Source organism: Rhinolophus hipposideros (assembly GCF_964194185.1).
Source record: "Rhinolophus hipposideros genome assembly, chromosome: 5".
Lineage (NCBI taxonomy): Eukaryota > Metazoa > Chordata > Mammalia > Chiroptera > Rhinolophidae > Rhinolophus > Rhinolophus hipposideros.
In genome coordinates this window covers 44,440,930-44,455,885 of record NC_138051.1, presented here as the reverse complement: position 1 = coordinate 44,455,885, position 14,956 = coordinate 44,440,930, and the positions used below count along the sequence as shown (strand labels likewise).

The 14,956-nt window shown below is 36.6% G+C and overlaps 2 protein-coding genes across 3 annotated transcripts in view; one reads left to right on the top strand and one right to left on the bottom strand.

Annotated features, from left to right (window-relative positions):
• The window catches only part of GALK2 (galactokinase 2), a 125,465-nt gene extending 120,232 nt beyond the window's left edge, over window positions 1–5,233 (bottom strand). Inside the window, exon 1 of the mRNA XM_081049962.1 lies at window positions 4,938–5,233. Within this exon, the coding sequence (XP_080906088.1) occupies window positions 4,938–4,957 (20 nt within the window). The 5' untranslated portion in view covers window positions 4,958–5,233. The remainder of the gene's footprint in view (window positions 1–4,937) is intronic.
• A 79-nt stretch (window positions 5,234–5,312) lies between these two features.
• The window catches only part of COPS2 (COP9 signalosome subunit 2), a 32,683-nt gene continuing 23,039 nt past the window's right edge, over window positions 5,313–14,956 (top strand). The window contains exon 1 of one of the 2 annotated variants that reach the window (XM_081049963.1): window positions 5,313–5,428. In XM_081049963.1, coding sequence (XP_080906089.1) covers window positions 5,375–5,428 — 54 coding nt within the window. In that variant the 5' untranslated portion in view covers window positions 5,313–5,374. The remainder of the gene's footprint in view (window positions 5,429–14,956) is intronic. The other variant, XM_081049964.1, reaches the window with a different exon arrangement.

Here is a 14,956-nt window from a genome sequence, read left to right as displayed (position 1 = left end):
GAGAACTATATATTTACATAGTTAAACATAGTATGCTAATCTTTTATATATCAATGTAACAGAAACAGAAATTGGGCAAAAATGCTTTAACAGAATATAGGTTGTTTTGCAGAGTGAAAAACAACAGCTAAGCCTCTAAACACGCCCTTGCGCCCAGCATAGCAACGATCCCACCAGCACTGTTACGACTCGTGGGTTTTCTGGTCTATCTAGGCCACAGCCTTGCTACTCAGTGTGGTCCTCAGACCAGCAACATTAGCATCACCTAGGAACTGATCAGAAATGTACGATCTTGGGCCCAAACCCACTGAATCGGGTTCTGCAATATAAACCAAATATGCCATTTTACATTTTCTATAATTCATTTTTAAATGAGTAGAAATAAGTGAAATTAAGTTTGATAATATATATTTTACCCAATATATCCAAAATATCATTTTAACATGTAATCAATATAAAAAAATTATTCAGATTTACTTATTTACTTTTTCATAGGAACTCTCCAAAATCCAGTGTACATTTTACACTGACAGCACATCTCAATTCCAACTAGGAAGCTGTGGCTGCTGCATTGGACAGTAAATATCTAGACTCTGGCTCAGGGTCTATCAGGCACTCCGAAAATGTTTAATGAAGGAATACATTAATGAACCTGGCTTAGAGTGACCCAACCACTTACTAACTTTGTGACCCTGGACAAGTCTGAATTTTCTCCTCCGTAAAGGAGAGCTAAAAATATCAACTTCACAGAGTTGTTATAAAGAGTCTAAAACCACCCAATCTACCCTGTAATCATTCTCTATCCCCTAAATCTGGTTTGTTGTGTTTATGGCTATCTGATATTGCATTCATTATTTATTGATGTTTGTATTTATTATGTCTCCACCACAAGAATTTACATTTTATGTTTCACCCATTGTTCTATCATTCATTTAATAAATGTTCATAAGGTGCTACTATGTTCTAAGCATTATTCTAAGCATTAGGATACATCAATAAACATAAATAAAAAGTTCTGTTATTGGCAAATTGCAATTTCACTAAATAAATGAATTGATTCTAAAAACTGGCACAAACTCTGCATATAGTACGCATTCCACAAATAGAAATTTTTGCTCTGATGACCAAAAATTTAGATTAACTTGATTTTGAAATTAGAAGTTTGAATTTCAAGCTTAAAGTATACATTAGACTGGCCAAATTGCAGATAAATTGACCAAATTTAAAACTATATGTTTTTTTTCCTTTTATTTTCTTCACCCAGAAATTAAATATAGTACCAGGAATGTTCAAACTTGAAAATACTTTCATCTTATTTTGTCATAACCATCCAATGTTGCCCACTTCAATAAATAGTTACAATTATTATTTTAAGATTTTTTTTTCTTCTCTTTTTGGAGGGAGGGGGAATACATGTGTAAGGGTTCTCATGGGACTGGCATAATTCAAGAATTTATTTTTCTAGGAAAAGCAATTGGGATCAATTGTTGTAGGATGTCAAAACAACCTATAACATCTAAGCATGTTGCATTTTATAGAGAAAAGGGTTTTTTTTTAACTTTTGATTCTCAGATAAATCCATAAAAGTAAATCTAAGCCATAATGCAGCAGGAATAGTACTAATAACTCTACCAGAATCCAGAACCCTGAGGTCTCAAACTAAGTCCTTAATTGGGGATGGAAATGAGGGTGGGACAGTAGATTGGGGTAGAGAAAAGATAAGTACAGATTCCAAAAAATAGGCAAAAGCTGGAGGAAATGGGGTGGGGGGGAACTTTGATTTAAAATGAATCAAAAAGGGGCAAAAGTTGTCTCTGGAACCTGAAGCAGATTCTGTTAAATAGCAGAAGTCTGACGATCTCCAAGATGGAAAGCAAGTTGCATGAGGAATAGCAGAGAGGGCAGCTGCAGCGTTCCCAAGCACAAATTGTTCTTGTCAATGGTTAGCTGAGAACTGTCTCTGCTACTTTAGCTCACAGGAGAATTGAGGGAGGATTGATGCAAAACAAACTCACAGAACTTATAGATTTCAGTAAAAAAAAGAAAGATAACTTTGGAATTACAGTACATTATAATTGCGTCAACCCCTAGCTTTGCCTCCACACCACACATCATTTAATTTCACAAAACTAGGGAAGTTTGGTCACCATTTTGTGTGAGAATAAAAACAAGTGGGCATGAGAGACACCAAAGACGGCAGATAACAATAATACTGCTAAAATTGCATAACCGCATTTTTATAAGAGGCATTTTTACAAGGTCAAAGTCAATGTAAGGGATGAAAACTCCGAGCATGCCTAATTTGCATATTCCCCCTATGACAATTTTAGAGATGAAAGATGTAATTGCAGTATAGAGCATGCTGAAGGGTTATTATGAGTAGTTTGATTCAGTGAAAGATGACACACTTATTGAATACTTTGTAAGCACTATCCATTTACATACATCATTTTATTTACTCTGAAGAGACTGAGGCAGATTAAAAGAAGGACTAACCAGGCAAGGACATCAATCTTGGTGGAAATGTATAAGATCATGCAAACTGCATTTATCAGAACTCCTCTCAGGAAGGAGTGGGTATTAAATGTAGGTAGAAATAACATTTTGATAAACCACTTATGTTGGTTGGTAAAATCAAGGGATATGTACCAATAACCACAGATAGTCACCAGTTTGCCTTTGAAAGAGAAAATTCTTTCCCTGAGTGAAGGAAGAAGATGAATTACCAGTGGGCAAAAAGGAAACTTCTGCAGTGATAAATATGTTCATTATTTTGGTTGTGGTGATGATAGTTTCACAGGTATACACATATACTAAAATTCATCAAACTTACACATTAAGTATGTGTAGTTTAATGTACCTCAATAAAGCTGCCAAATTATACCTCAACAAAGCTTTACTGTAAAATGTTTTTTTGAAAATATAGGATCCACATTCTGCAAGGACTCCATGTCAAATCAATACACCATTAAAATAAAAAATTGTCTATTGTTTATCATTTAATAAAATTGATGTCGAGAAAAACATAATGTCATGCTGCACAAAGTATTCAGCTTAGGCTATGTGAATGAGGTGACATTTAAATGAAATTTTAAATACAGAAAAGATTTTGATGTGTCGAGATATAAAGGGCATTCTCTGCACAGGAAGATTAATTAACATGCTTATTTATTCAACAAACATTCATTGCACTTGTGTACCTAAGCAGTGTGCTAAGCACTGCGAAGACCTTTTTAATTTCTCTTAGCGAATTTCCAGACTGGAATTTGTAAATTTGGTGATGGCCAAAGATATTATGCTCAAAATTTAGCTGTATTTTTCCTAATGTTCCTAGAATTATTACTTAAATAATTCTTTCCCCATCATAGGAGTAATTACATTAAAAAGCAGCAAATTATATAAATTCAATGTAAATCAACATGCAGTTTTATATATGTGGTTAGTACAAACATGGTTAATAATTTCAAAATTGCTCTATCGACTGAAAAGCAAAACTGAGTAGCTCTGATTACTCTGAGCAAATGAAGCTCTTGACCGCCTTTTGAAGAGAATCCAAAAGGATTCTCTTTTGAAGAATTATGGATTTCAGAGTAACCATGTGACTTATTGGCCAAACTTCTGAGAGTGACGGATGCTAATAATTATTCTCGGACAACAGTACTAAACAGGGCTGTCCCAGGCAAACTGGGATGTATAGTCACCCCAGTCATAGGGAGATTTTGTTTTAAGGTTACAAGTAAAGATTCCTGAACTCTACCCTAGACCTACTGAATCAGAATGTCTGTTATGGGATTTGGGAAGTTATAATCTAATAAACTGCCATGCTTGGAAAGCGTTGGACTCTAAAGTGACATCATTAAAGGCTCTTCCAATTCTAAAATTCTATGTTTAATAAGGAAATTTTGAATATGCACTGGCTATTCGATGATATCAGGGAATGATTCGTTTTCTTAGTGTAATAATGATGTTGTCATTACATAAGCAAATATCCTTATTTTTAGGAAACACATAGCTGCATTTAAGTGAAATGTCATCATATCTGCTTCTTACTTTCAATTCATTTATGAAATACATACACCCACACAAATAACGTTCATAGTGGGTATACATATGTTCACTGGACTATTCTTTCAATTTTTCTGTATATTTGAAATTTTCATAGTAAAACATCGGGAGGAAAACACTGGGAATATTGTTATATGAATTTTAGGAACTATGACAAAAATAGGTCAATTCAAGTGATTACTAAAAAATCCAGCCAGTTAATTCCTCTTCTTTGACTTTTTTTCTAAGAAGAAATAAAATGACAAAGATATTCCCTGCATAACTGTTTAAGATAGTGTTATTTTTGCAACATTCTAAATGTATGCTTCATGACATACTTAAGTAAATTAAGGTGCATTGGTACATTCAATGGAAAGATTACACAATCATTAAAATAATCATTGTCAAGAATATATTGTATACATTGTCCTATGCTATTACATAACTAGGTGCAAAACGAATCCGAAATTATACGTGCTGTAACTACATAAATTTTGTGGGTTCAAGTGGACAAAACTGGAAGTTTATATAGAACATATAACTGTTTGAAAAGCACCATTTTCCCCTTTATTTCATTTTCTTATTCCTAATTATGCTAATGATTTTGTTTAATAATAATACATTTTTAAAATCCAGCCGTTAACTGCTACCTTAATTTGGTCCCAAGGGCAGTAAAGGTCAGTTTATAATTAATTAAACAACTGAAGATTTGGGGGGCCTCGACTGATTGATGCTTAACTGATTTGGGGTATCCACAGAATCGTTTTGCTGTCTACATATATAACAATCATTACATAAAAACTGTACTGCTGAGGTTTCCAAACATCACAGGAACACCCACCTCAGTGTGTAAGCTAAACTCATACAGATAATGATGGCAGAAGTAATAATACCTGTCATATAGGACGGGCATGTCAGCCTTTTCTCCGCGAAAGGTTTCTGGTCCTAAGCTGCCTCTTATTTTCACCAGAATGAGATGGTTCCAGAGTCCCAGGCGAGGGAAGAGACAGTTCCCTTGCCTAGGAGGCTGGAATCTACTCGACCCGAGCGCAAGATTTCCGCGGCCCTTCAGCTGAGATTCGCACCACTTGATGATTCCCCAGTTGCTAGGTTTAGTTGCTAAGGCACCAAACGTCTCGCAGGAAGGGAAAGCGGTGCACTCCCTTTTAGCGTCCCAGCGAATCCTCTCAAAGCCGAGCGCGTTTGTTCCGGGAGGAAATATTCAGCTCCTCTAAGCGCGAGAAGCTGGCAGTGACGCCTCTGAGCCGCGAAGGATTGTGGGAGGAGGTTGTCTCCAATTTCTCCTCCCCCTCCCCCCCTCCCGGCCAAGATGTCTGACATGGAGGATGATTTCATGTGCGATGATGAGGAGGACTACGACCTGGTGAGGCGCAGGAGACGGACCTCTGGGGTTGGAGGTGGTGTCTGGCTTTAGGAGCTGGGGCCGGGGCGGCCGCGGCCTCTCCCCGTAGAACATGTGCTCCTTCCAGCCTCTCCGGGTGCAGTGACAGGACGGGTTTACCTCCTCCCCCTTCCCGCACCGGCCCGGGCCCTGCTTCTCCAGCATGGGGGAGGGGAGGGTAAAGGAACCAGCGTAGGGGGTCCCGAGCCTTGCGCTCCAAGTCCGAGCGCCTCCTGGGATTACAGGGACAGCCCTGGCTTCTGGTGTCCGGTTCTCGGTGCCGCCTACCTCCTGCCCACCGCGCGAGCCGCCTCGGGGACCGTGCAGTGGTCTAGGCCCCGGCTCTGCCCTTTCGGGCTCAGCGTTCTGGGCCCCTCTTCACTCTTGAACTGAGCCGGTGCGAGATGCTGGCAAAGGGGTCTGAAGACGGGGGGACCTTAGTGTTCCCAGGCCTGACCGAGAAACGCCGCTTGTGAGCCTCCTGGAAATACAGCTTAGTCTTGTTCAGGGTTCGTGTTGGTGTACGTGAAAGGTGTCGTGGAGGATTCAGAGCAATGTAGCTGAAAAACATAAAACAACACAGTAGTTGAACTACTAGTTTTGTTTAGAAAGAAAAGCTGGGGAGGAGGTTTTTGCTTTTTTGTTTGTTTGGGTCGGGGGAGAGGGTCATAAGGGGATTTGACCCAGTGGCTTTTTTCTTGACTTAGAAATTTCCTAGTGTTCTAAGTGAAAAATATCACCAGTGTAGAAATAAACGAATTTATATAGCTCAGTGGTCATTTTTAAATATTCGGGGTTTAATTCATGAACGGATTTGCAGGTTTTTAAAGAAAACGCTTAACATTTCGGGTTGCTATTAAAAAATAACTGTGTGGGGAACTGAGAAAAATTATCTGGACCAAGAACTAACGTCAGCTGTTTTTTATTTGGAGGCGTTTTTGTGCTTGGTTCATGGTGCTGCGTTATTGTAAAGTTTTGAAGTAGATGCTTGGGGAAGTATGGCTCCTGTTATCTTTTGAGTGCCAGAGATTCTCAAGATACTAATAATCGTTTTTGAATTTGTGTAAAACTTCTTTGTAAAGTCATTTCCGATTTTTCTATTTTAAAAGAAGACACATTTGCAAAACGGGGAGGGAAATGCTTACTATTACCTGAAAGTCATAGTAGAGGTTTTGATAATTTTTAAAGTTAGATAATAGAGTTTTGCTAATAATTATGATTTCTGTCTTATATTTTAGTTTGTGCAAACCAAACCAGTTGTAGGCAGTGCCTTTAGTTCATTAAGAATGTGTTACTTGTGATATCTTACGCATTTTATTTATTACATGATTTATATTACAGGTATTTTTGTAATTATGGAAGTATTCGTTTTAAATATGTTTGCATTTTCAGTTTGTGTTTTTAACTGTTTCTGCTTATCTCTTTACCATGCAATAACAGTTTATTAAACACATACATGACATATTGACACTATGATTAACTTGAAGATCATCATTAAGAATGTAGTAATGTAGGAATGGCAATGAGAATCTTATTGTCCCATGAAGTACTCAGTTTTTGCAAGAATTTTAATTAAACATACATTATTTAACTTGGCTATGTTTCTCCATCCTATACATGTAGTATATAAGACCTATAGGACATGTACAATATAAAGCTGCATATATTTTTTTAACATTTTAAAAAATTTCTTAATCAAAAAAAGTAAGATTTTACACTATATAATTAAATGAAAAAAGTTTCCCCCAGTGTTCTGTTAAATAGTTGTTCTTCTTCCCATTGTCTCTCTTACGTAGATACCATTCTGGATTCCCAAGCAGATGTCAAGTAGTGAAAGTTTTTATGCTCTGTTTACTAATAAACTCTTTTGGTAGCATACAATTTATTTAGTAATTTAGTTTTTGCTTCCGTAGTTAATTTCCTTAAAACATTATATGTTAAAAAAAGAAAAAGGATTAAGGGTGTTGGTTGCTGCTTCATGCTTACATGTTGCCAAAAGAGAAGTTTTGGGTGTTTTTTGTAATAGTTATTTGCCTGGGTCCCTTTTTGTTTGTTTATTTTTGGGGGATTTAAAGAGTCTACAGAATTGACTTGCTGTTTTAGGGAAACTTCTATTTATTAAAAAATGTATGGTTTGTTGGAAATTTTGCCATCACCTCTTTTTAGTCACAATGTTAACTAAAGCCATGAGGATTTCTAACCACAGATATATTCAACATATTTTTATAGGTTGTCTGTTGATAAATTTTAATACCCTAAGTTACTTTTTGTTCTTGCCCCGTCTAGTGGAAACAGGTAGTTAGGATACTATTGGAAGAAGTAAAACTCTGTTTATAAAACTATACTCTTTTAATCCAAGAAGGTAAATAATAATTTGTGCCCAAGATCTAAAAGAAAAGAAAGCAAACTTGGTTAAAAAAGAAGAAACAAACGTAAAATGAATGTAGTATTTTTGACCTCTTCTAAGATATTTTTTAGTTTTATTAGAAGCACAAGCAGGCATTTTCTAAGCATAGGAATTTATGTGGCAATGAATGGAGAAGTAGGAAGTGGTACTGGTAGATGCCTTTTAATCCAGTGCTAATTTTACAGATTTGTGAATTATTTGCTGGTCTAGTAATACTAAATAACTATAGTGCCATTCATTAAGTTAATAAAGCTGTTGATAAATTCATTGTAATTCCACAGTCCAGTCATTCTAACATGAAGTTGCTTAGTATTTGTGATAATCTTTTTAGAGAGCTTAAAACAGACTGACTTCATGCCAAAAGTTCTTTTTTTTTTTTTTTTAAGATTTTTATTGGGGAAGGGGAACAGGGCTTTTTTATTGAGGAACAGTGTGTATTTCCAGGACTTTATTGGGGAACAGTGTGTTTTTCCCAGGACCCATCAGCTCAAAGTCAAGTTGTTTGTTGTCTTTTCAATCTTAGTTGTGGAGGACGCAGTTCAGCTCTAAGTCCAGTTGCTGTTTTTCAATCTTAGTTGCAGGGGACGCAGCCCCACCATCCCTTGAGGGAGTCAAACCGGCAACTTGTGGTTGAGAGCACGAGCTCCAACCAACTGAGCCACTGGTCCGCCCCAAAAGTTATTCTTTAGTAGCTCCTGTGATAGGTAATGCATTGTATATTTGCGTTTAAATGTCTTACAAGGAAAAAAATTGTCAAAAGGGTGGAATACTTCCACTTGGCTAAATATATTTCCAAGCTGTGAGCCTCATTATTATTCCCCTAGTCAGTCAAGTTCGTAGTTGTGGTTAGTGAATGAATGTTTACTAGTTTGTTTCTCGTTTTAATATATAGCAGTTTTAATACTCTACTTCCTTTCTGTCTACTTTTTTCGGGACGTGAGAAATGAGTCTTAGCTATAGTATATCTTGCAGAATCTCTTATTTGTCACCCTTTTAACAAGATCAGTACACAAATGATGGCTTGAACTTTAGTTTCTCATGTTATAAAGAACCTTAGAACATAGTTTAGCAAATTAAAAAATAAAACACTAATTTCCATTTTTAAAAAAGATTTTGAATTGATGTGAATAGAATATATAATCTCATTTGAAAAAGAAGTGATAGATTAATATAGGACAAGGGCAAAATAATAGCTTTAGGGATTTATGTGTTTAGTATAAAGGTTCTCACTTGTCATTCATTGTGCATATTAGGAGCCAGGAGGTTACAGATTATTTTCCTCTGAGACGCTTGTTCCAGTAACTTAATGCTTGACAAATGAAATGTTGGAGATCTTTACGAATAGATTTTCAAACAATACATTTTTTTATAAGTCTGAGCCAATGTTTTCTATGCTGCATACACATTTGGAGTTCTGTATGTAGTCTTCATGAAGATGGAATTTGATTGTACAGTTGAGGTTTTTAAAAGAAATGTAATGTGTTTCATTGTAAATAATTAGAAATAACACCAAGTTATCAATAGTCGGGGAATACTAATACTATTAGTACTAATAAGGTAATTATAAATAAATTATGGTATATCCATGCAATAGAATGCTATGTCAGTAGTTCAAACTGTATCTAAAGAATATTTAATAATATGAAAACCTTTTGATACATTGTATTGGTCAGGACTCTTGGGTAAGAGACAGGAATACATGTCAAACTAGTTTGAACTAAAAAGAGCGTGTATTGGCTCACATCACCAGGAAGTATAAGTATGGCTGGATTCGTGGCCTGAGATAATGGTGCTGCATCTTTTTCTGTGTCTCTCTCTTCTGGGCTTCTTTCCCCATGGTTGACTTAATTACCTTCACATTATATCAGAAGATGTCATGTGTCTTCTCTGTTAGCTCTAACAGGGAACTCCTAGGAAGGACTTTCACTGGCACACACGGCTTAGGTCTGTGTGTCCTTGTGTGAACCACTATCTCACTGTAGAGAGGGAGATGGATGGCTTGCTCTCCTCTGTGGGTGGGGGGCTATAATTGAACACTCTCACCTGGAAGAAGAACGATTAGTTACCAACACTGTGCACACAGTGAATGTGTATCCATGATGAATGTGTAATTCGTATTACAGTTTTATTGAGTGGGAATAAAATTTATTTTGTCAAGTGGGGAAAATATAGAAAAACTGTCTGGAAAATCTGAAAAGTGTCAGGAAAATTAAATTTATTTCTTGCAAACCTCTCACAGTGAATCTATAGTACTTTTATTGCTGGGAGAAGCGCCAGGTTACAGAGTACAAATGATGAACAAAAATCTTATTTGATCTTGGGTGGCCAGTGATTTTTGTCATTGCTCAAAGTTTTAGAATTCCAAAAATTGTCTTCAAATCCTGAAGCATCTAGCTTTTGAAAATAGGTAGTGGATGCACATGGTTCAAAAATATAAAATATAAAAATAAATTTTCCGTTCCATTTTTGTTCCCCATTTGCCCAGTTCCTATTCCTCCCTATAGGTAACCAAACATGAATTCTTATGCTCCTTCCTTTTTTAAAATACCAGGATGTAGCATTTTATGTAAATTGTTCTACACTTTGCTTTTTAATCTATTTTAGAAATTATTCCATATAAGTATCAAAAGAGCTTACTGCTTTTTACAGCTGCATTGACTGTATGGATGTGCCATGCTTTGTTTAACCAGTTCTCTATTGCTAAGAATTTGGCATGTTTTGCTGTTATAAACAATTTGCAGCTTTCTTTCTTTTTCTTTAACTTCAGCTGTAGCCAGGTTTTATCCTTTTTATAGGGGTCGAAAATTATATTCAGAGTCAGGTTTGATAAATAAGTTGGGCAGTCAAACTGAATGATGCTGTTTTTGGTTAGAAACAGCTGACTAAGGAAGTTAGTTCTTGAGAATTTCAGAAGCGTTACTTAGTAATCCTTTTTAGTATATTGAATAATTTTGGTACCTCTTCAAGTTACTACTTCGAAGAAAAGTTATCCGTTTGGAATATAAGTTTCAGTGCATTTTCAAAAAGACCTGTTACATTACCTCACAAGTACCCCCTTTATAATGAAATTAGAGAGTTCAAACAACAATAACTAAAATGATAAGGAATGGGAGACAGCTCTTATATGCTAAGAATAAGATAAATTTAAGGCTTTTCACTCTTAAATATGTAAACTATGAATACCCAACAGTCAATATATAAGTGTACATTCTATCTCAAAATGAATACACAGGCGTCAGTGGGAATTAGAAACCTCCTGTAGGATTCAACCGCCACAAGTGATAGGAGAGGAACTGAGGCATAAAGTGTGAGTGACTTAAATTTACACAACAAATTAGTGAATTCGTAGGAGAGTCAAAACTAGAGCCCAGATCTAATGACTTTTATGTATTTCTTTGGAAAATTTAATTTCAAGACTGAAAGTTTAGAACAAAAAAAAAGAATGTTCTAATTTACTCCATCAATAACAAATTAGGACACATTAACTTGAGTGAAATTTTTTAAAGTTTCAATAACTATGAATGGCTAAACCAGAATGGCTACCTAGGATTTGGAGTATATCTAATCCTTAAGGATACTGGGACATTGCCTTTTACCTCTCTGTGTGCCCAACATCTCGTACAGCTCTCTAGCCATGGGCAAGGCTTGGGAAGCCTTGTTGATGATGAGTCTTGTTTTCCTAGAGCACATTTCTTAAGACCTTATTGGCAACAGACACAGGAATTAAGTAGATGAGCTGTGGCACTGACCCTGTTCATCAGTGACTACATTGGCTATTGTGTGTTGTGTTATTTTGGAACATTCAACCCACTTTTCTTTTCAAATTAAGTAAACACTTTCTGGGCATTTAGTAATATACCAGGCTTTGAGGATAACAAGCTGAATAAGAGAAAGTTGCTGCTTTGGAGAAGTTCATGATGGGGCAGGTGAGGGAAGGTGGGAACAACATACAGGGCTCATGTTAGAGAGATGCATGTTATGTTGAAGCTTGACTAAGGAGAAAATTAATTTTGCTAAGAGTTGGAGAAAGAATCAAGGTAGGCCTTGATGAGTACGTTTCCCAGGAGTGTTAGGGCGGAGGGGCATCATAGGAGAAAAGGGGGAAGCTTGTTAAAAGAGATGGTGGTTTAGAATTCCTAGCAGACAGAACAGTGTATGCCGAAGCAGAGATTTTAAATTGCATGGCATATATGGGAAAGGAAAAATAGATATGGGTGGTGTGGATGGATCACAGATTGCTTTGGGTAGATGTCAGGACATCCGGTATTAGGTAAGGAGTAACTGTTTACAAACTTCATGTTTGTTTTTTTAATACCTTTAATAATGTTCAAGTCCTTGGTTCTTTTTCATATATTGCTAAATTCTTTGTTTTTTAAAGCATTTTTTGTTGATTAAAATTTCAGTTTCTCTTTTAAACACATTTTGTTTAAACTTTTACAAATTGTACTTTTATTTATCTGACGTAAGGGAATTCTGTTTAATATTTATTTAAGACTTTTCCTATATCCCCTATTCTGACTAATGGCACTGTAGTCATTAGAGATACCTGTAGTTTTTCTTTATCTTGTGCCCATGTGCTGCGTCCTTTTTATTCTACATTCTTAACTTCCATTGACATCTTCTATATTAATTCTAGCCCCTTCCTTTTCTCCCTATTCTGCCGCTTGGAATCAGGCCTCCATCACCTCTTGGCCAGACTACTGTAAGAGTATCCTGTGGACTACTTCATTGCTACCAGAGTTCCCTTCCTAAAACACAAATCTGATTATCTCTGTATAAAATCTTTTAATGGTTCTGCACTTATCTAAACTTTAGTCCTGTTCCTCTGTCCTGTACCAGTTTATCTCACATCAACTCATTGCACACAGCCTGTGCTTCGGCCCAGTGAAATGATTCATGATTCTTCCAAATATACAATGCCATTTCAAGCTTCCATGCCTTTGCACACATTAATTGCTGTGTTTCAGATGCCCTTTCTCATCCCTGACAACTCCTGTTCATGCTTTTAGAACTGGCTGGGGTAACTTTTCCTTCCTCTAGCTCACACAAGTGTAGTGCATTACTCCTTTTTGAGCTGCGTTGTACCTAGTATGTTTTCTACTACTGCTTTTATGTCATATTGCTGTTTCCATTGCATATCTGTCTATCCCTGAGTAGCTTGAGGGAAAGACTTAATTTGCATTTGTTTGAGCAGTACTTAATTGCTGGTATATACTAAAGATCATTATCATGGAGTATAAACAATAGACATCTAAACAGAATTATTCTGAAGACTTTTCAAAATCCCATCATTTTAAAAGTCATGCCAGTGTAATATCTGAAGAGTGGTTTGCTGTAGTGCACAGCTTGTATTGATGGCGTGATTCACTGAGCCCCAGGTGACAGGTTAATGATGTCATAGAGGCTGGTTCAAACCATGTGGACATGGTGTTGCTGATCCAAACAAGGGAGCGCCTAACTGTAAGAAGCCTTTCAGTAACATCATTGTGTCAGTTCTCATGTGTTTATACATTTAAGCAATAACATTTAAGAATTGAATTGTAATTATGGCAAAAATGTTATACATTCCACTAGTTAATCCGTATAATACAAAAAAACCAAAAGAATATCTTCACAGAATGTTGAGAACTGGATAAGTCTTATCTCAGTCATGGCGATTTGGGGGAATTGTAACATCTATAGTCCACATCCTATACCATCATGTGTACCTCTCGGCTTCGGCTTCCCTCTTCTCATATCCTGGCCTATTTGTTTTTTCTAATCTTAAATAAATGGGCTTTGAGTGAGTGTCCAGATTCTTAGATTTTGGACTAGATGGAGATCAAACAATTTTTACTTCCAGGTTCAGGGATGCACACTGAAGATTTGGATTGCAGCAGTTATTTTCTGGTTGAGCTAGCTCTTCCTGTGTGCTATTGAACAGTCAGTTAATTGGAAAAGGAATCATTTTGGAAGGTGTAGAGTAGGTTTTATAGCTACAATTCTTTTCTCCAAGTTTTCTCTGAGGAGATGACCCTTGAGCTATAATGATATGCAGTGGTTAAGCAGATGAAGAGAGGTGGAAAAAGAAGGGAATGGCATGTAAAGGTAGGAAAGAATTGGCCACTTGTGAGGTAAGGCCAAAGTAGCTGCAGCATAGTGAGTGAGGGAGAGAGTGATAGGCGGTACAATTGGATGCATCGTCGGGAGTCACATTTTGATGATTTCAAAAGCAATGAAAAGCCATTTTTGAGATTTTGCATTGTATGGAGATTATTCTGGCTGTTTACCATGAAAAGATGGAAACTTAAAGGGTCAAAGGATAGTGGGGAGGCTATCATTAGGTTGGTGCAAAAGTAATTGCGGTTTTTGCAATTGTTTTTAACCTTTTAAACTGCAATTACTTTTGCACCAACCTAATGTAATCTGGAAAGATGAATGTGGTTTCATAGGCTAGGGTGGTGGCAGGGAAGGTAGGGAAAGTGACTAGATTGAGGTTTATGTTGAAGGTGGAACCAAAGACTATGTTCCAACAATATGACTGCCTTTAATTCTTCAATTATGTTCCGTTACGCTGTTTTGTATCTGCTGTTCTCTTCCCCTTCTCCCATTTTGTCTAGCAGGCAAACTGCTACTTATCTTTTATAATCTAGCTCAGAAGCCATCACTATCACAGCACGATTTGATGTACAGTTGGCTTCTCATTCTTTATTAATTGCTTTTTTAGTTAGATTAGTTTCATTGTAGTCAAACCTAGATTGCAGGTTTAAGAAGTGAATGAGTGTTTATGAAATTCATTCGCTACCAGAATTTGATCTCATCCCTAAGAGACATGTTCCAAAGGATTTTTATTTGTTAAACGTAACTGAATTCCCAATCTTAAGTCTGTGAGTGAATGCCAGTGCTTCATGTCCTTACAAGAGGAAATAATTATCCTGCAGAGGGCGCACGTTACAAAGCCACTGTGGTCAGTTAAAACGGTTTTATATTAACATCAAGTACCCCTCCATCTGCCCGTCACAGGAAAAAGTCACCCTGTGTTTATGCATTTTTGAGCTTTCTAACACTATACTCGGTATACCATTTTTCATTCTTGTGCATTTATGACACATTACAGGATTTCT